Source organism: Triticum urartu, chromosome 2A (genome assembly GCF_056163025.1).
Source record: "Triticum urartu cultivar PI428250 chromosome 2A, HENAU_Tu73, whole genome shotgun sequence".
Lineage (NCBI taxonomy): Eukaryota > Viridiplantae > Streptophyta > Magnoliopsida > Poales > Poaceae > Triticum > Triticum urartu.
In genome coordinates, this window is record NC_141874.1 from 27,371,093 (window position 1) to 27,391,587 (window position 20,495).

The window sequence follows — 20,495 nt, forward strand, 5'->3', positions numbered from 1 at the left end:
GGTAGGATATTTCCACTATTAAAGTACTTTTCAACTACTTACAGCTCGGTAGAGGGCTGATCCCCACGCGGGCATTGTGCGGCAAGAATACCCTCCAAGGCAGGACCCTCCGACGAAGATTTCTTCTCCCATTTGGAAATCTTAGTTTCCGGATCTTCAGAGGTAGTCCTCTTCCTTCCCCGGGGAGCGAGAATGTCAGATTTTTCCCTTTGGTTGTCCTCCCTCACGGAGGCGCTCAACCCCCCGGTTGGAATGAGTAGCGAGTGAGGCCCGCTTTCTCTCTCTCTCTTCCCCCCATCATCTTCCTTTGAGGGCACTGGATAAGGCGCCGGCTCGAGCATCTTGTTCAGTACCGGATTGTCCAAGCCCTCAGGAAGGGGGGCCGAACACCTGATCATCATCGCCTTCGTTATCCAGTCCTGGTCAAAGAGCGGCTCTTTAGAATGATGCCATGATAAATAAAAGGACAACAGGTTCGGCATGGGGTTACTTACTTGGGCAGCAGGGCGGTTGTAGCTCAGGCCCACGTCCTCGGTGGTGTCCGGACACTCTATTTGGGGTCCGAAGAACGATATGTACATCTCTTCGTGCGTCATGCCGAGGAAATGCTGAATAACTCGCGGTCCTTTCGGGTTGAATTCCCACATCCGGAGGGGCTGGCGTTTGCAAGGTTGGACTCGATGAACCAGCATAACCTGCATTACCACAACCAGACTGAAATCTCCCTCGAAGAGATCTCGAATACAGCTTTACAGTATTGGCACGTCCTTGGCTGGACCCCAGCTCAGCCCCCTACTGATCCATGACATCAGTTGTGGTGGGGGGGGGCGAGCGAAAGGCGGGGGCAGCTACCCACTTGGCACTTCCGGGAGCTGTGATGTAAAACCACTCCCGCTGCCTCAATCCGGACACCTCTGGGAAGGAACACTCTGGCCATGGAGCGTCAGCGATTTTGCTTATTAAAGCACCTCCGTACGCTGCGTGCTGCCCCTCGATCATCTTCGGCTTCACATCGAAGGTCTTGAGCCACATGCCGAAGTGAGGGGTAATGCGGAGGAAGGCCTCACATACGACAATAAATGACAAGATGTGAAGAAGGGAATCCGGGGCCAGATCGTGAAAATCCAGCCAGTAATAGAACATAAGACCCCTAACAAAGGGATCCAGAGCGAGGCCTAGTCCTCAGAGGAAGTGGAAGACGAACACAACGCTCTCATTGTGTTCGGGTGTAGGGACGACCTGCCCTCGGGCGGGCAGCCTATGCAAAATTTCGGCGGTCAAATATCTGGCCTCCCTCAACTTCTTGATATCCTCCTCCGTGATGGAGGAAGGCATCCACCGACCTTGAAGGTTGGATCCGGACATGATTGAAGGTCCGAAGCACCTGACCTGAGCTTTGGGTGTTAGACCTCGAGGCGGGGGAAGGATTCGATTGAGCGCGGGAGGAAAAAAAGAAAAAGCCTTGTCCCCTTTATAAAGAGGGTGAATATCAGGCGTCCTCCTTGTGGCCGTTTGAGACTTACCTAAGATCTAGGAGTCATACCAACAGGCACGGTTGGGTTACCCACGTTTGTATTGATGAGAATCCCGCGATAAGGGGGACACGATCTCTGCTTTGACAAGACGCGTCAAGAAAACCGCCTTGCGTTATGTGTGGAGCTGGTTGAGAGAAACGGTTTGAATAATGACCGGGCCATAGCGTGACGTCACGCTGTCAAAACGTGTTAGCAGATTAGATTTGTGGAAATATTATTCTCTGTACGGTGGTATGTGAAACTTATTTTGCAGGGTCGGACACTATCCTTGCATTCAAACTCTTCCATGGTGTATTCGGAGGAGGAACCCGCCTTGCAATGCCAAAGACAACACTGCGCGCCGGACTCATCGTCATTGAAGCCTGGTTCAGGGGCTACTGAGGGAGTCCTGGATTAGGGGGTCTCCTTACAGCTGGACTATATCCTTTGGCGGACTGTTGGACTATGGAGATACAAGATTGAAGACTTTGTCCCGTGTCCGGATGGGACTCTACTTGGCGTGGAAGGCAAGCTAGGCAATACGGATATGTATATCTCCTCCTTTGTAACCGACCTTGTGTAACCCTAGCCCCCTCCGGTGTCTATATAAACCGGAGGGTTTTAGTCCGTAGGACAACAGACAATCATACCATAGGCTAGCTTCTAGGGTTTAGCCTTTTTGATCTCGTGGTATATCAACTCTTGTAATACTCATATCATCAAGAACAATTAAGCAGGACGTAGGGTATTACCTCCATCAAGAGGGCCTGAACCTGCGTAAATATCGTGTCCCCTGCCTCCTGTTACATCCTCCTTAGACGCGCAGTTCGGGACCCCCTACCCGAGATCCGCCGATTTTGACACCGACAGGTGCCTCTCCTGGTAAATGTTTGTGCCGATGACATGGACCACGTGGACTACGCATAACAAAATGGTTATCAAGCAGATCTTTCTGCGGCTTGTTTCTAACTCTGTGTTTAAAATTTTGGCTTTCTTGCAGCAGTGGTACCCACTATGTAGGCAACGGGACAAGGATCGACTAGGCGGCATGATTGATGATCTTCTAGTGGCAGGCTGCCAAGTCGCTTCACCCACAAGCCGTTGAGCCTTCACCTGCGTCACCATTTTTCTTGTGTTTGTGGGCATGTTTGTCTTGTTGTCTCATCAGACCTATTTTCTCTTCATGCACTTCTATTTGTTGTGTGAATATGGTGGTTGCTTTAATTATAAAGTGAGATGAAAGTGTGCTTTGAAAGGATAAAGGTTTTGCGGTTGAACTACACAAAAGTTTGAGTTGTGAACTCTAGGATAAATTTTCACCCGAAAACAGAAGAAAAAACTCTTAAGGCCTTGTTCGGTTACACCCCTCCACAAGAGGATTGGAGGGGATTTGGGGAGGTTTTGACTTGCAAGGGATTAAATCCACTTCAATCCCTGCCAAACCCCCTTTGAATCCCTCTCAACCGAACACAGCCTAAGGATAAATTTAGGGAGCAACGTGGACTTCCGTGGAGGCGGAGAAAATGATGCAGCAGCGGCGCGGATGGGAGATTCGGCGAGAGATCGCAAGAGTTTGCCTGGGCTGCAATGCAACGAGTGAGAGCAAAAAGACTGGGCCTGGGCGGGGCGTATCTGAGGACAAACCAAGAGGAAGTTCGCACGAACTTTCGTGTGCCAACACAAGACACGTGCGAGCGAACTTGTCCTATTTCTCCACGACGCTCCAACCAACCGGATCCAGTGAGGAGTGAGGACGAACCATTCAACAGGAGATAGCTTGGGAAGAAAGCATGGCGCGTATTTGCCAAGAAAGCACGTCCGCGCCGAAGCTCTCTATAAAGTACGTGCAGTGCACAGAAAGTATCATCATCATCATCATCATCATAGAAAAATAAGCATCCATCTCCTCGGTTCAGCCCACAGGAAACGAACACACACGAGCGCGCGCACGAGCGAGCGAGCGAGAGAGAGAAAGATGGCGAATCTGTTCCTGAAGCAGGCGAAGCACTACGCGGCGGCGCGGCCGGACTACCCGGCGGAGCTCTTCCAGTTCATCGCGTCCAAGACGGCCCGCCACGACCTCGCGTGGGACGTCGGCACCGGCAGCGGCCAGGCCGCAGTCTCGGTGAGCCTCCCTCCCCATGTCCCGCCTCTCTCCATCCCTGCCGCTGCCCGCCCATGAGTTTCTCTTCATCTTTGCTTTCTCCATAGGAAAGCCACGGTAGAAAAAGCATATTTTTAGTTTAGATTATGCCGACTTCCCTTTCTATGGACCCATGCTGAGCTTCCGGATTCGTTTCGACCACTCGATCAGCATCCCCTTTTAGCTAGCTAGTTGGAATCTTACTATCTCACTAACTCCAACCATTTCTTGCATTCAACATCAGCAATTTCTAGTGGAATTCAGATACACTTTGTTGTACAGCAACTGACTTGTCCTGGCCTCTCGTGTGTGTGGCTGCATGCAGCTGGCGAAGCTGTACAAGAAGGTGGTGGGCACGGACACGAGCGCGCAGCAGCTGGCCTACGCGCCGGCCCTCCCCAACGTGCGCTACGCCCACACCCCGGCGGACCTGCCTCTCGACGGCATCCACGCGGCCGTCGCGCCGCCGGGCTCCGTCGACGTGGTCACCGTCGCGCAGGCCTTCCACTGGCTCGACCTGCCGCGCTTCTACGCGCAGGTCCGCTCCCTCCTGCGCGCGCACGGCGTCCTCGCCGCATGGTGCTACACGGAGCCGCGCGTCGGCGCGGCCGTCGACGCCGTCTTCTGGCGCCTCTACGACGGATCGGAGCCGCACTGGGCGCCCAACCGGAAGATGGTCGACGACGAGTACCGCAGCGCCGACTTCCCCTTCGACCCCGTCGACGGCGAGACCCACACGGGCCCCTTCGAGTTCTCCACCCAGCGCCGCATGGACCTCGACGACTACTTCACGTACATCAAGTCCTGGTCCGCGTACCAGACCGCCAAGGACAATGGCGTCGAGCTGCTCGACGCGGCCACGGTCCAGGAGTTCGCCGACGCATGGGGCGGCGACCGCGAGGAGGTCAAGACGGTGAGGTACCCCATCTTCCTCAGGATCGGCAAGGTGAGGCCTTAAGAATAAGATGCAAGTGGCCTTGAGAAAGCGACGCTTTCAAGTTTACAGGACCAAGTGATTTTTGGCATTCTGCTACTACTACCCCTTCCTATTCCTATTGCTATTCCAAATCCAGCGTGTAACAAATTAAATGGTATTCCTAGTATCCATCCCATTTTCTAGACAAATAATTGTAAACTGTGGATGTTACCTTTGTCTATCGTATAGTATATGAAGGTACCACCCTGACAATTGATGAATAAGTAGAAAGTTATTCTCGCAAAAAAAATTGCCGACCCTAACATTTAGAGCGTCAAGGTTCGTGCGTTGGCTTTTTTTACTCGGAAGATGTGTACTTCCCTGGGCGGGTTCCTATATGGCGCATAGGGCGCCCCGGAGCGACCAGGCGCGCACCCCCCTGGCGCACTGAGCGTCGTATGGGCCGGCCCATATCCCATTTATTTTTCTTTTAGTTTTTTTCTTAGCTCTCTTTTTTCTTTTTCTTCTCTGTTTCCCTTTTTCGCTTTCTTTTTTTTTTTTGTATTTTCTTTCCAAATTTGTAACATTTCCAAAAATGTTCGCAATGTCTAAAAAATGCTCAACGATTTAAAAATGTTCATTAAATTCCATTTTTCTTCATAGGATTGAAAAAATGTTCATCAAAATTCAAAATTTGTTCAACAAATTCAAATTTTTTTTATCAATTTCAAAAAAAATACCCAAATTTCAATTTTTTCTGTCGATTTCAATTTTTTTCATCAAATGAAAAATTTGCTCGTTTTCTTTTTTTCTTTTTTTTTACAAAATTTGTATGTTCATAAAATTTGTTTTTTGTACATCGGATTGAAAAAATGTCCGTCAAAATTCAAAATTTGTTCATCAAATTTAAAAAATATTCATCAAATTCGAAAATTTGTTCATCGATTTCAAAAAATTCTTCATCAAATTCAAAAATTGTTCATCATCGATTTCAAAAAAATTCACCAAACTCAAAATTTGTTCAGCGATTTCAAGGTTTGTTCAATGAATTCAAAATGTGTTCATCTATTTTTCAAAAAAATATTCTTAAATACAACTTTTTTTCATCAAGTTTAAAAAATGTTCATCGTATTAAAATTTTGTTCATCAAATATAAAAAAACGTTCATCACTACTAGAAAAATGCTCAGATATATTTGTTCCTCAAAATAAATAAATTTTCATTAGAATCCATAAAAAGTTCATTATTTTGAAATTACGAACATTTTTTTTTACAAAATTCACTTTTCTAAATTACGAATTATTTTGAAGAAAAAAGAAAAGCAAAAATAGTGAAAAAACGAATAAAAAAACTGGGGCGTTCAGCCCTGCTCGTGGGTCGGCCCACTAGGGGGCACGGGAGCGGACGGGTGCGCGCTGGCATGTTCGCCAGCGCGTCACGCGCCATATAGGAGCCCCCCTTCCCTGGCTTCTTTTTTAGACCCTATTTGGAATATTGGACGTGGAGCGGCAGGACTGTTCGACCAATGGGCCTTGTTGTCTTTGTTTCTGTGGTGCTACTGTGGTTTGTGGGCCTTTATGTTGTAGGATGGCCGCAATACTACACTTACGGGAAACGAAGGACGGACTTTCAGTGACAATAATATGTGGGGATTGTCTCAAAAAAAAGTAGTATGTGGGGAGCAACTAATTGGCGAACGCTTCTTTGGAAGTCTCCCAATGTTCACTTGGGGGTGGGCTTAGAGCGTGCAGCCACCGCCACGTGTCGCGCGTTGGGCGCTCTCTCTGTATTTGTTTTTTCTCGCAGGCATTTTTGTGTTTTTGGACGGTTTTTAAGTTTTTTTTTTACTTTTTGACTTGCCACCGGTCTTTCTTAGGTTTTGAAAAAAATTCAAATTTCTTTTACGTGAAAAAACACGTTTATTCTTCCGCAAAAGGCACGGTTTTGCTTTCGCGCGAGGCACGGTCATGCCTCTTGAAAACAGGAAAAAACGCGTTTTCTGTTTTTCCCCTTCCACGAGAGGCAGGGTTTTGCTTCGTGAAAGGTATGGTTGTGCTTTCGCGAGAGGCACGACCAAGCCTATCAGAAACATAAAAACTGCATTTTATGTTTTTTTCTTCTGCGAGAGGCACGGTCTTACTTCAGCGAGACGCACGGTTGTGCTTTCGCGAGAGGCACGGCTATGCCTCTTTCGGAAAGAAAAAAACATGCTCCCGGTTTGGTTTTTTCTTTTCGTTTTTTCATCCTTTTTTCTTTAAAAAATAGTTTGTCAAAATCTATGAACATGAGATCTAATTTTAAAGTTCTCGACATGATCGGTGAAACCGGTTCAAAATTTGAACGCACGGTTTAAGAGATAAAACATTTTGAATAAACGGATGTGCGAAAAAAGGGAAAACTCACAGGTTGCGACAAGTGGCGTGCAAGCAGTGCGCCACTTGTCCCAACCTGATAAGCTGGGAGTGATCTTTGAAAGGAGTACTCCTTAAATAGTGTTTTTGTAGTCCGTGTCCTCCACTAATTGCCCCCTTCTCCAATTTCAATGGTGGGCCCGCCTCACTTAATTAAACCTCAAACAATCAAATCCTAACCACCCCGTAAATTCTAGTAAACCTCCCGTGTGTCTAGCATTACTCATAGGATAGGCATGTCTATTTGCATCTGTTATAAGATGTGTGTAAGGAACCTAAAACTACCATAGGCGACTAGAGTTTCTTACTCCGGTGACTCCTTGTCGGCGTTGAGTTTCTTCCTACCCATTGGTCGGTTTCCCCTCCCCCCCCCCCCCGGGGGGGGGGGGGGTGTCGCTGCGTTTGAGCTGACCAAGGGGACAACGTGTCTGTCTTCCCGACCTTGACATTGTTGTCTTAGTTAGGGTTTGGAGAGTTAGATGGCGGCAGCAGCCTCTTCATCTGCTGGACAGGGTGGATCAGTAACCAGCAGAAGAAAAGGAGGGAGGGTGGTTGATCTAGAGATTGTCATGAAGAACATGAATCTTGGAATCGGAGTTGGGCGATGTTTTTGTTGGCGAGGAAGATATCTCCAAATTGGTAAAATCAGTGCAGTGGCTCTTACAGAGACTCCAATGGTTGGGAGGCACGATCCGTGGGATGGCACGTTTGACACTTTGCTGAGTGTCTCTTCAAAAGCCCTCGGCAAATCTTTTTACTTTTTCTTTTTGCTTTTCAAGCAGGGGACTCTGCCCTTTAAACCCCGGGAAAAAATGGGCATGAAAAGAGCCTAGAAATGCATTTAATGCATTAAATGCCTAGGGATGTATTTAATATATTAAATGTATAAAATGAATACAGAAAAATGTCCAGTTTTGACATGTAACATATGTTGACTGTAGAATAAAAATATCAATGTCAAAGAATAAAGCAACGGTCAATTTGTCATCAAGCTTGACTAAGGAGTAGACTTTACTCTCATTTAAACCGGATATTCTCAGATATATTTTTTGTATTATCACTTTGATTTCCTCACAAATGACTAATAAATGTAAATGTTTGTAAATCCCCTACTTTATTTTGTTCCCCATAAAAATGGACGTTATTAGGTGAAAAATGGAGCCATATATGGGATAATCTTAAGGCATCTCTTAAAAATGTCAAAGGGCGTAAAAATATGGGCTAAGGGTTTTGCCGGATTACAATGCAGTGTTTCTGGCCGGAGCTTGCCACTATTTTCCACACTTTGATGATCCTGAGATAGTCGAGATTCTGGCAGGCAAAAAGATGCTTCAGTTGGCGGTGGAGGAGAATGTGCACAAGATCCATGTCTAACTCGATAGCCAGGTGGTGGTGCACATGATCATGAATCCGGCAAAGAACCGTCTGCGGTGGCGCCTTGGGTGGAGGAGATCAAATCTGTCCTCAATGAGTTTCAGAGTTTAAAGTCTCGTGTGTTAGGTGTTCTGCTCATATTGTCACGCATAAGTTAGCTAGAGTAGGAGTCGCTGAGGAAAGATGTCAAGTGTGCATGGGGTTGGAGGTTTTCTCGGATGATATTCCAAAGTTTGTGTTTCAAATTAAGCTACAATTTACCACCGAAAAGGGTTCAGGTCTAGCCTAAACATCATGTCAGCCTCGGCGGGCAGTACACACGGCACGGGACGCACACGAGGCTCGGCAGGCAGTAGCGCAAGGTGAGGCATGAAGGTTGCACACAAGCAACTCGTGTAGCATTCCCTCATAAGCATGAAGGATCATTTCATTGCAATGACCTACAACCCCCTCCCCCCCTCCCCCCCCCTCCCCTTGCGCAAGGTGAGGGCAGTACACACGATACGGGACGCACACGAGGCTCGGCAGGCAGTAGCGCAAGGTGAGGCATGAAGGTTGCACACAAGCAACTCGTGTAGCATTCCCTCATAAGCATGAAGGATCATTTCATTGCAATGACCTACAACCCCCTCCCCCCTCCCCCCCCCTCCCCCCCCCCCCCCCCCCTCTTCACTGGATAATTTCCACATCGGATTATTTGATGGTGCAGAATGCTGATGTCCAGATGCATGATACTCCCTCCGTCCGAAAATACTTGTCGGGGAAATGAATGTATCTAGACGTATTTTAGCTCTAGATACATCCATTTTTATGCATTTCCCGACAAGTATTTCGGGGACGGAGGAAGTACTAGAAAAAAGTATTAGTACTCAAGTTATTGCCCATTGCCGTCACAATGCAACGGAAGGCCCCTAACAACAATTTGGTACGTATAGGTCGCCAAATGCAAATGTACAGAAATTCCATCAGTCCTTCATCTGTTCTTTCTGCAATCGATCAAGCCAGAAAATTCCTGCAAACCACTTTAGATTGTTGATCGTTCATGCAAGCTGCATATCTGATCTTCTTAGTAACGATGATTCTACAGATAAAAGCAGAATACTACTGTATATCAACTCCCTATAAATACCACAAACCCATCCCATTGAAGAATATCCAACTTAAATCGAGATAAAACACAACTAACCAAGCCACTGCAGGTCCGATTCTAGAATATACCTAGTCATTCACCCTTTGAAACCCTTTGTTATAATTTGTAGCTTTACCATAAGCCCATTTACTCAATTTTTAGTTTCCTTCCCACGCAGATCTATACCGCGACTTGTGAAGCATGAAGGCAGCTACAGTCCTTGTGTCCCATTGGTAGAAAAAGGGCCTATAGTCCCGGTTCGTAAGGGCCTTTAGTCCCGGTTCCGGAACCGGGACTAAAGTGTCGGTACTAATACCTCCCCCCTTTAGTCCCGGTTCAATCCAGAACCGGGACTAAAGCCCTCCACGTGGGCAGTGCGCAGAGTCCAGTCAGGAGACCCTTTGGTCCCGGTTGGTGGCACCAACCGGGACCAATAGGCATCCACGCGTCAGCACTTCTGTGGCTGGGGTTTTTGTTTTTTTTTGAAGGGGGGGGTTGGGGGTTTTGGGGGGTTAATTTAGGTGTTTCATATATTGTGTTAGCTAGTTATAATTAATAAAGAGAAGTGTCCTCTGTTATGTCCGTGCTTGGTCGACGCTACGTACTATACATACGTATATAGAGAGGACTAGACATGCTAGCTAGCTAGTAAGCAAACGAAGGAAACAGAAGATCGTCATGAACATATATGCGTATATACAGAGAGAAGTGATATCGACCACCTCTCCTTCTCCGAGAGATTGGTCGAACAACAAGTTCTCGTATATCTATCTGACACTACCGGCTACATATATACAATAATTATCTCTTACAAATATAATCATACGGACTCAGGGTCCACATAGAATTCTCCGTCTTCAGGGATCACGTGGTCAAGAAAGAATGCCGCCAATTCCTCTTGAATTGCTCGCATGCGAGCTAGTGCTAGGAGTTCATCCCGCTTCCGAAACATCTAATTTGAAGAAGGGGGTCAATACATATATATATATATATATATATATATATATATATAAATGAATGAAACTCAACACAAATGATGGTAATAAAATAAAATTGTGAATGTTGTTATTTACGTACTTCATATTGATCGTTAGAGTACCCGCCCCGCTCACAGGTCGTGTGGCGGATGGACTCGCAGATGTAGTATCCACAGAAATCATTCCCTTGTTCCTGCCACAACCACTTTACAAGAAATAGAGGTCAATCAAACTGATAAGCAAGAATGCTAAATGGTATTGATGAAACTAGCGCTTGAATCACTAGGAGATGCGCGGAACATGCTACTATAGTACTTACTTTCGGGTGTCTAAATTCCAGCTCCTTCGGCAGTCCCGGAACTGCTTTGGTGAATTTTCTCCAAACCCTGCCGGACAAAGAAAACAATTACTTGATATCAGGAAATGAACAAAGTTGCTGATATGGTGGATAATGATCGATTTAACTTACTTCTTGAGGATTTCAGTCATGTCCGCATACTCCTTGGGATCTTTTCGTTTAGAGTCCAAGACGGTTACTACTCCCTGCTCAAGCTTAATCTCTAGGAGAATATAATGGAAACTGCACACACATGCATAACTCATGAATTACATTACTATAACCTTGACTAATATATAAGGGAAACCGAATACGCACAAGACAGTAACACTCACCTGAAGTTGTAAGGAAAGAGTATTATATCTTTGTTTTGATTTATTACGAACGATCGTAGCAAGTTGGCCTCGGTAGCTGCGGCATGAAGTTTAACCTGAGTTGGATCTATGAGATATGTGTTAATGAACCCAATATCACCAACTTGTCTTTTCTTCAATTCGGCGATCTTCAGTCTGCATAATATAGTGAGGATGATTATAAATACATGCAATGAAAGAGCTAAGCTATATAGAGAAACTTAATGACAGAAGTAGTACTACTTACAGACAGTAGCAGGCGACCGTTGTTTTATCGAGGGCCAATTGATTGAAAAACTGATAGAACTCCTCAAATGGAACAGGCAACAGATCAATTCCAATGAGGTCATGCTCCTTTTTAACTTTCACATACAAAGTACTCCTCCCCCCAGAGTCTCTGCAGATTTTCAAGTACCAATCATGCAATCTTCGCATCATTGTTGATAGAGATCTTTCATCTTTGACGAGAGGCTTCCCGTACTCGTATCTTTGTATCTGCACCTCCATGGGTTCATAATGTACTTCGTCGGGCAGGTAATCAGCAAGATTGCTATAACCGGGCACCATCCTCGGATCATTATCGACGTTGTGGCTAGGCACCTTGAGCGGGGGGCACGATTGCTTCGCTTGTTCGCCGAGCTGGGCAATTTGTTTCACAGCTCGTCGCTCTTTCAGCCTTTGATCACTGACAGTACTTCCCGACCGCTCCGCTTCGGCAAATTCCTTTCCAATAATGCAGTCATAGTTTCCTTTCGGCGGATCAAACTTCGGTGGTTTTGTCAGGGCAGCCAGAGTGCGCTTCACTTTCACCCGATCTACCTTCTCCTCCGGAGGTGGATGTTTCTTTGCTTTTGCCCCTTCAAAGAAGTTCCTCACTTCTTCTCGCGCGATCTCGGCGTTCTCCTCCAGGGTCCTCTCATATGGTAACTTCTCTGGAGTCTTTAGAGAAGGACCGAATCTGTATGTCCTCCCGCCTCTGGTTGTACTGCTAGACGCCGACCGGGCAGACGGAGCGGTTGTCTTCTTTACTTGCTTAAGCGGCGGAGGAGATGGACTACGACGCACCGGAGCAGCTGGAGCGGCGGCAGGTCTCTTCCGCCCTTGCTGATGAGGCGGAGAAGGAGGAGGCTGGCTGCTTGGGCGCGTCGGCGCAGGCGGAGAAGGAGGCGGAGTGCCGCCACGCGCCGGAGAAGGAGCCGGCCGAGGGCCCTGATCGTCACTCGCCGGAGGAGGAGGCGGTGGAGGCGGAGTGCCCTGACTCGCCGGAGGAGGAGGAGGAGGCGGTGGCGTCCAGTTCAGAAGGTTGATGAGCTCCTTCCGCCATAGGCATGGAGTCTTCAGAGCAGACCCCAGCCGAGTCTCCCCTTCACCGGTAGGGTGGTCAAGCTGGAGGTCCTCAAATCCCTCCGTTATCTCATCCACCATCACCCTAGCATATCCTTCTGGAATCGGCCGGCAGTGAAAAGTTGTGCCGGGTTCAGTAGGATAAACAGAGCCAACAGCCGCCTTGACCTTCAAATTCATCCATTGCGTCATAAGGTGGCAATCTTGAGACTCCATTATAGCATCCACGGGATAGCTGGCAGGAGCCGTCAAGGCATGCTCTAGCTGAAGCAGCTCGGTGGAAGCCACGCTGCTTCTGCGCTGAGATGGCGGGGTAGCTTCGGGGGAGGCTTCGGCAGTACGTTTGCTGCGATTTGCTTCTCGTTCCTCTATCGCGTCTACCCTTGCTTGCAGCGCCTGTATTTGGGTCTGCTGCACTTTTTTCCTCCTCTCATGGGATTTGTAACCGCCTGCGTCCGGAAACCCAACCTTCCACGGAATGGAGCCTGGCGTGCCTCGTGTCCGTCCAGGGTGCTCAGGATTCCCGAGGGCCATTGTGAGCTCGTCGTTCTCTCTGTCTGGAAAGAACGTCCCTTCCCGCGCTGCTTCGATATACTGCTTAAGCTTACTGACTGGTATGTCCATTTGATCGTTCGTCCAAATGCACTTCCCTGTTACAGGGTCCAGTGTTCCGCCAGCCCCGAAGAACCAAGTCCGGCAACGGTCTGGCCAGTTAATTGTCTCTGGTTCGATCCCTTTATGAACCAGATCATTCTCAGTCTTGGACCACTTAGGCCGGGCTACGAGATAGCCACCTGACCCCGTGCGATGGTGAAGCTTCTTCTTCGCAGCATTTTGCTTGTTTGTCGCCGACATCTTCTTACTCTTTTCTGATGTCTTGTGGGCCACAAATGCGGGCCAGTGATCTCTGATCTTCTCATATCTGCCCTTGAATTCTGGTGTCTCATTATTTTCGACAAACTTATTCAGCTCTTTCTTCCACCTCCTGAATAGTTCTGCCATCCTCTTCAGAGCAAAAGACTTGATTAATTTCTCTTTAACTGGGTTCTCTGGATTATCCTCAGGCGGTAGGGTGAAATTTGACTTCAGCTCAATCCAAAGATTATTTTTCTTCATATCATTAACATAAGACACCTCAGGGTCTTCTGTAGTCGGCTTAAACCATTGCTGGATGCTTATCGCGATCTTGTCCCTAACCAGAACCCCGCACTGAGCAAGAAATGCGCTCTTTGTCCGGAGGGGTTCAATAGGTTGGCCGTCGGGCGTGATTGCTATGATCTCAAACTTTTCATCCGAGCTCAACTTTTTCTTCGGGCCTCGTCTCTTTACCGAAGTTGTGCTCGATTCGGAGGGCTAGAAAAAAGAACAAAGACTTAATTAATATGTGTACATACCAAAACAATGAATGCATCAATCAGCTAGTCAGCATAGGCTTAACTAATATATATACCTGGCCGGACTAGGTTCGGTCACCGGAGGCGTCATCACGGTCTCCTTCTTGCACCGGCATTGGGTCACCGGAGCCGTCCTCATGTTCTTCTTCTTGCACCGGCATTAGGTCACCGTAGCCAGCTTGTTCACCCTCTCCTTCCAGACCATCGGTTTCGTTGAGAAACAACGAGATGACATCACTTCCTTCTGCGATTATGTCCCTCAACAACGCTTCTTTTGTTGCTTCGTCTAGGGCGGTGTCCATAGTTTCTACAAATATTTACAACATGGCAATTATTATTCAAACATGATAGATGGATATATTAGTGCCAAACGTAGAACTAGCTACCTAATCATAGTAAGCTATCGGGAGGGGGTATATATCGACAACGACGACACTACATCTATGTCCCTCGACGACCCTCGTTCCCGATAAAAAAAAGAGGAAGAAGAAGAAAAATAAGAGGAGAAGAAAGAATAGAGGAGAAGATCTCCTCTATTCTTTCTTCTCCTCTTTTTTTTTTCTTCTTCCTCTTCTTTTTTTATCCTCTTCTTCCTCTCATGTTCGATAGGATCGCCGAGGGGTCGGGAGGTTGCCTAGTGTCAAGGGATTCAACAAAACCATGTCTTCATCATTACGCGAAAGTAACATGTGCATGATGGTACGAAGCTCTTCAAAGTTGTTCTGGAACGGAGTCCCAGATAGGATAATTCGCTTTTTGGTACAAAGTTCAGCAAGAGCCTTCCGAATATCGCTATTTGGAAGGCCTTTGCTGAATTCGTACCAAAAGGCGGATTATTCTATCCGGGACTCCATTCCAGAACAACTTTGCAGAACTTCGTACCAACATGCCCTGGTTACTTCCGGCTAATGATGAAGGCATGGATTTCTTCAATACTTTGACACTAGGAAACCTCTCTCTACTTCTGGCTAATAAGAATAAGAAGAAGAAGAAGAAGAAGAAGAAGAAGAAGAAAAGAAGAAAAAAAAGAGGAGAAGAAGAAAGGAATAGTGGAGAAAAGAGAAAATAGAATATATTCTATTTTCTCTTCTTCTCCACTATTCCTTTCTTTAGAAAATAGAATATATTCTATTTTCTCTTCTTCTCCACTATTCCTTTCTTCTTCTCCTCTTCTTTTTCTTCTTTTTTCTTCTTCTTATTTATTTCTCCTCTTCTTTTCGGTAGAGGAAACCCTAAATAGCTAGCAAGTATCGTGGGTGTGAGATACATGTGGCCTTCGGTGTCAGACACTACATCCACGTCCCACAAGTGATGTGGGCGTCGAAGCCCGCGCCACTTGTGGGATGTGGGTGTAGTGTCCGACACTGACGGTACATGTATCTCACAACGACGATACTTTCTATTTAGGGTTTCTCCTCTACCGCTCCTCGACCTCTCGACGACCCTCGTTCCCGATAAAATAAAGAGGAAGAAGAAGAAGAAAAAAAAAGAGAAGAAAGAATAGAGGAGAAGACTTCCTCTTCTTCCTCTCCTCTTCTTCTCCCTCTTCTTCCCCTTCTTCCTCGCCTCTCTCATGAATGTCCGGCGTTCTCGACCCCCCCCCCACGTGTCGAAGAAAAAAAAGAAGAAAGAAAAGAGGAGAAGAAGAAAGGAATAGAGGAGAAAAGAGAAAATAGAATATATATTCTATTTTTCTCTTCTTCTCCTCTATTCCTTTCTTCTTCTCCTCTTCTTTTTCTTCTTTTTTCTTCTTCTTATTTATTTCTCCTCTTCTTTTCGGTAGAGGAAACCCTAAATAGCTAGCAAGTATCGTGGGTGTGAGATACATGTGGCCTTCGGTGTCGGACACTACATCCACATCCCACAAGTGACGTGGGCATCGAAGCCCGCGCCACTTATGGGATGTGGGTGTAGTGTCCGACACCGACGGTACATGTATCTCACACCAACGATACTTTCTATTTAGGGTTTCTCCTCTACCGCTCCTCGACCTCTCGACGACCCTCGTTCCTGATAAAATAAAGAGGAAGAAGAAGAAGAAAAAAGAAGAGAATAAAGAATAGAGGAGAAGACTTCCTCTTCTTCCTCTCCTCTTCTTCTCCCTCTTCTTCCCCTTCTTCCTCGCCTCTCTCATGAATGTCCGGCGTTCTCGACCCCCCCCCCCTCGACCCCTAGGCGACCGTCGACCCCTCCCGATAAAAAAAGATGAAGAAGAAGAAAAAAAAGAGGAGAAGAAAGAATAGAGGAGAAGAGGAGAAGAAAGAATAGAGGAGAAGCTCCTCTATTCTTTCTTCTCCTCTTTTTTTTCTTCTTCCTCTTCTTTTTTATCCTCTTCTTCCTCTCATGTTCGACGACCCTCGACCCCGATAACATTTTTTCCCCGATAACATTTTTTTCTCCGAGATAGTTAGTGTTCCCGAGTGAACCGGAGGGGGACATTTTTTTCTACGAATGTTCTATATACATACATCCATCGATATCATTCCATACATACATATACATCTACATTATATATGAACAAAAAATATCAAAATTCATCATACATACATGTACAGTATATCTGAACAAAAATTATAAACTTTCTCCCCAACTCATACATACATACATACATACATCTACATCATATCAATATTTTGCAAATTAAGGAGCAGGGAAGGAAGGAAGGGGGGAGGATGGGGCGGTAGCTACCTCTCCCGGAGGGATCGGGGAGGAGACGCGGGCGGCCGGCGTCGGGGGCGACGGCGACGAGGACGGGCTCGGGGTCGGCGAGGGCGAGGGCGACGGCGGGGCGCGCTCGGCGGCGGCGGACGGGCTCGGGGGCGCAGGGGGTGCTCGGGGGCGGCGGATGGGCTCGGCGGCGCAGGGGGTGATCGGGGGCGGTGGACGGGCGGCCGGCGACGATGGCGAGGCAGGGCGCGCTCGGGGGAGGGGCAGGGGCAACGGCGGCGACAGCGAGGCGAGCACAGGGGCAGCCTGGCGGCGACGTCGGGGTGGGATCGAAGAAACTGAACCAAAATTTTCACAAGTGTGGCTTATATAGACGGAGCACTGGTCCCGGTTGGTGGCACAAACCGGGACTAATGCCCCCTTTAGTCCCGGTTGGTGCCACGAACCGGGACCAAAGGCCAATTTTCAGCAGCCCAAAGGGCGGGAAGCGGCGGCCTTTGGTCCCGGTTGGTGGAACCAACCGGGACTAAAGGGGGGCATTGGTCACGGTTGGTGCCACGAACCGGGACCAATGCACCCTTTAGTCCCGGTTGGTGCCACCAACCGGGACCAATGGCCTTTGCTGCCCCGAGCCCAAAAGTTTAGTCCCACATCGCTAGCTGAAGGGCGCCGGCACTGGTTTATAAGCGCTGGTGTTCCTACCCATTCGAGCTCCTCTCTAATGCAGGCTTTCGGGCCTAAACTTGCTACTGCCTGTGGGCCTATTGGGCCTTCTGCGGGCCTGAATCCTGGCCCATGTAGGGTTTCTAGTCGTATTCAGGCCGTGGAGGCCCAGTAGGAGGCATTTTTTTGGTTTTTTCTTTTTTATTTCTATATTTTTTTGGTTTTTATTTTTTTATTTCTACTTAAAACTAAATACTTACAGTTTTTTAGTGATTTCTTTTTGCTTTTAGGTCACAAAAATTATAAACTTTCTGTTAGTGCCATTAGTTTTAAATTTTAAATAGTTTAAATTTGAATTTTTAAAAATTTGTGTGAATCACTAGTTTATGAATAACTTTACTATAAAAATAGAATTTTTTTTCTATTTATTTTTTATTTCTACTTACAACTAAATACTTACAGTTTTTTACTGATTTCTTATTGCTTTTAGGTCACAAAAATTATAAACTTTCTGTTAGTGCCATTAGTTTTAAATTTTAAATAGTTTAAATTTGAATTTTTAAAAATTTGTGTGAATCACTAGTTTATGAATAACTTTACTATAAAAATAGAATTTTTTTCTATTTATTTTTTATTTCTACTTACAACTAAATACTTACAGTTTTTTAGTGATTTCTTTTTGCTTTTAGGTCACAAAAATTATAAACTTTCTGTTAGTGCCATTAGTTTTAAATTTTAAATAGTTTAAATTTGAATTTTTAAAAATTTGTGTGAATCACTAGTTTATGAATAAATTTACTATAAAAATAGATTTTTTTTCTATTTATTTTTTATTTCTACTTACAACTAAATACTTACAGTTTTTTAGTGATTTCTTTTTGCTTTTAGGTCACAAAAATTATAAACTTTCTGTTAGTGCCATTAGTTTTAAATTTTAAATAGTTTAAATTTGAATTTTTAAAATTTTTTGTGAATCACTAGTTTATGAATAACTTTATTATAAAATTAGAAATTTTTTCTTCTTTGCTATTTATTTTTTATTTATACTTACAATTAAATACTTATAGTTTGATTTTAGGTCACAAAAATTATATTCTTTTTGCTATTGAAGAATATTATAGTTTTATTTTAGTTGATCATAACATAATATTTTAATTGATTGTTTTTATTTTCATAAAAGTTTTGTAGTCCATTCTGTTTGCTATTAATTCATTCTTTGAGCTAAATGACTCTGAAATTGGAAAGCATTTCAAAATGAACTCTGAAAAGGTTGAAAGTTGGCATGGTATCATCATTTCACCCACATAGCATGTTCCAAAAAGTAGAGAGGGTTACGACAAAAACTTGATGGACTTCGTGTACAAAATGGACAATCACTTTCGAAGTATCAAAGTTTCAAACCATAAGACATGAAAGCATTTCAAATGAACTCTGAAAAAGTTGAAAGTTGGGATGGTATCATAATTTTACCCACATAGCATGTGCATGTACAAAACGGACAATGGTAGCATGTTCGTCTGTTACAAATTTGGCATGGTATCATCATAATAGTTGCGGGAGAAAGTCTTCACTTTTTCTTCGCTTGTGTCATTTGCTTATTGCGCCGTAACCATGGATAATCTTCATTGTTTATCAGGATGCTTGGGTCAGCCTTGACATTGAAGGGAGGAATTTCATGAAACTTTTCATAATCTTCAGACATGTCTGTCTTTCTGTCCACTCCCAGGATGTCCCTTTTTCCTGAAAGAACTATGTGGCGCTTTGGCTCATCGTATGATGTATTCGCTTCCTTATCTTTTCTTTTTCTCGGTTTGGTAGGCATGTCCTTCACATAGATAACCTGTGCCACATCATTGGCTAGGACGAACGGTTCGTCAATGTACCCAAGATTTTTCAGATCCACTGTTGTCATTCCGTACTGTGGGTCTACCTGTACCCCGCCGCCTAACAGATTGACCCATTTGCACTTAAACAAAGGGACCTTAAAATCAGGTCCATAGTCAAGTTCCCATATGTCCACTATGTAACCATAATATGTCTCCTTTCCGCTCTCGGTTGCTGCATCAAAGCGGACACCGCTGTTTTGGTTGGTGCTCTTTTGATCTTGGGCGATCGTGTAAAATGTATTCCCATTTATCTTGTATCCTTTGTAAGTCAATACAGTCAAAGATGGTCCCCTGGACAACAAGTACAACTCATCACAAACAGTGTTGTCACCTCTGAGACGTGTTTCCAACCAACTGCTGAAAGTCCTGATGTGTTCACATGTAATCCAGTCGTCGCACTGCTCCGGGTGTTTGGAGCGCAGACTGTTCTTGTGTTCATCGACATACGGGGTCACCAAGGTAGAGTTCTGTAGAACTGTGTAGTGTGCTTGAGACCAAGAATATCCGTCACTGCATATTATTGAGTCTCTTCTAAGAGTGCCTTTTCCAGTCAGTCTCCCCTCATATCGCGATTTAGGGAGACCTATCTTGTTAAGGCCAGGAATGAAGTCAACACAAAACCCGATAACATCCTCTGTTTGATGGCCCATGGAGATGCTTCCTTCTGGCCTAGCGCGGTTACGGACATATTTCTTTAGGACTCCCATGAACCTCTCAAAGGGGAACATATTTTGTAGAAATACGGGCCCCAAGATGACAATCTCGTTGACTAGATGAACTAGGACGTGCGTCATGATATTGAAGAAGGATGGTGGGAACACCAGCTCGAAACTGACAAGACATTGCGCCACATCACTCCTTAGCCTTGGTACGATTTCTGGATCGATCACCTTCTGAGAGATTGCATTGAGGAATGCACATAGCTTCACAATGGCTAATCGGACGTTTTTGGGTAGAAGCCCCCTCAATGCAACCGAAAGCAGTTGCGTCATAATCACGTGGCAGTCATGAGACTTTAGGTTCTGAAACTTTTTCTCTGGCATATTTATTATTCCCTTTATATTCGACGAGAAGCCAGTCGTGACCTTCATACTGAGCAGGCATTCAAAGAAGATTTCTTTCTCTTCTTTCGTAAGAGCGTAGCTATCAGGACCTTTATACTGCTTCAGAGGCATGCCGTCTTTTTCGTGCAAACGTTGCAGGTCCTCTCGTGCCTCAGGTGTATCTTTTGTCTTCCCATACACGCCCAAGAAGCCTAGCAGGTTCACGCAAAGGTTCTTCGTCACGTGCATCACGTCGATTGAGGAGCGGACCTCTAGGTCTTTCTAGTAGGGTAGGTCCCAAAATATAGATTTCTTCTTCCACATGGGTGCGTGTCCCTCAGCGT

General features: G+C 45.7%; 1 protein-coding gene across 1 annotated transcript; it reads left to right on the forward strand.

The window, feature by feature from the left end:
* The first annotated feature begins 3,331 nt into the window (after positions 1-3,331).
* Positions 3,332-4,846, forward strand: LOC125535238 (S-adenosyl-L-methionine-dependent methyltransferases superfamily protein). Its single transcript, XM_048698291.2, has 2 exons — positions 3,332-3,639; positions 3,983-4,846. Exons 1-2 carry the CDS (start codon positions 3,490-3,492, stop codon positions 4,613-4,615), a joined length of 783 nt encoding a protein of 260 aa, XP_048554248.1. The 5' UTR covers positions 3,332-3,489; the 3' UTR covers positions 4,616-4,846.
* Positions 4,847-20,495: the final 15,649 nt, after the last annotated feature.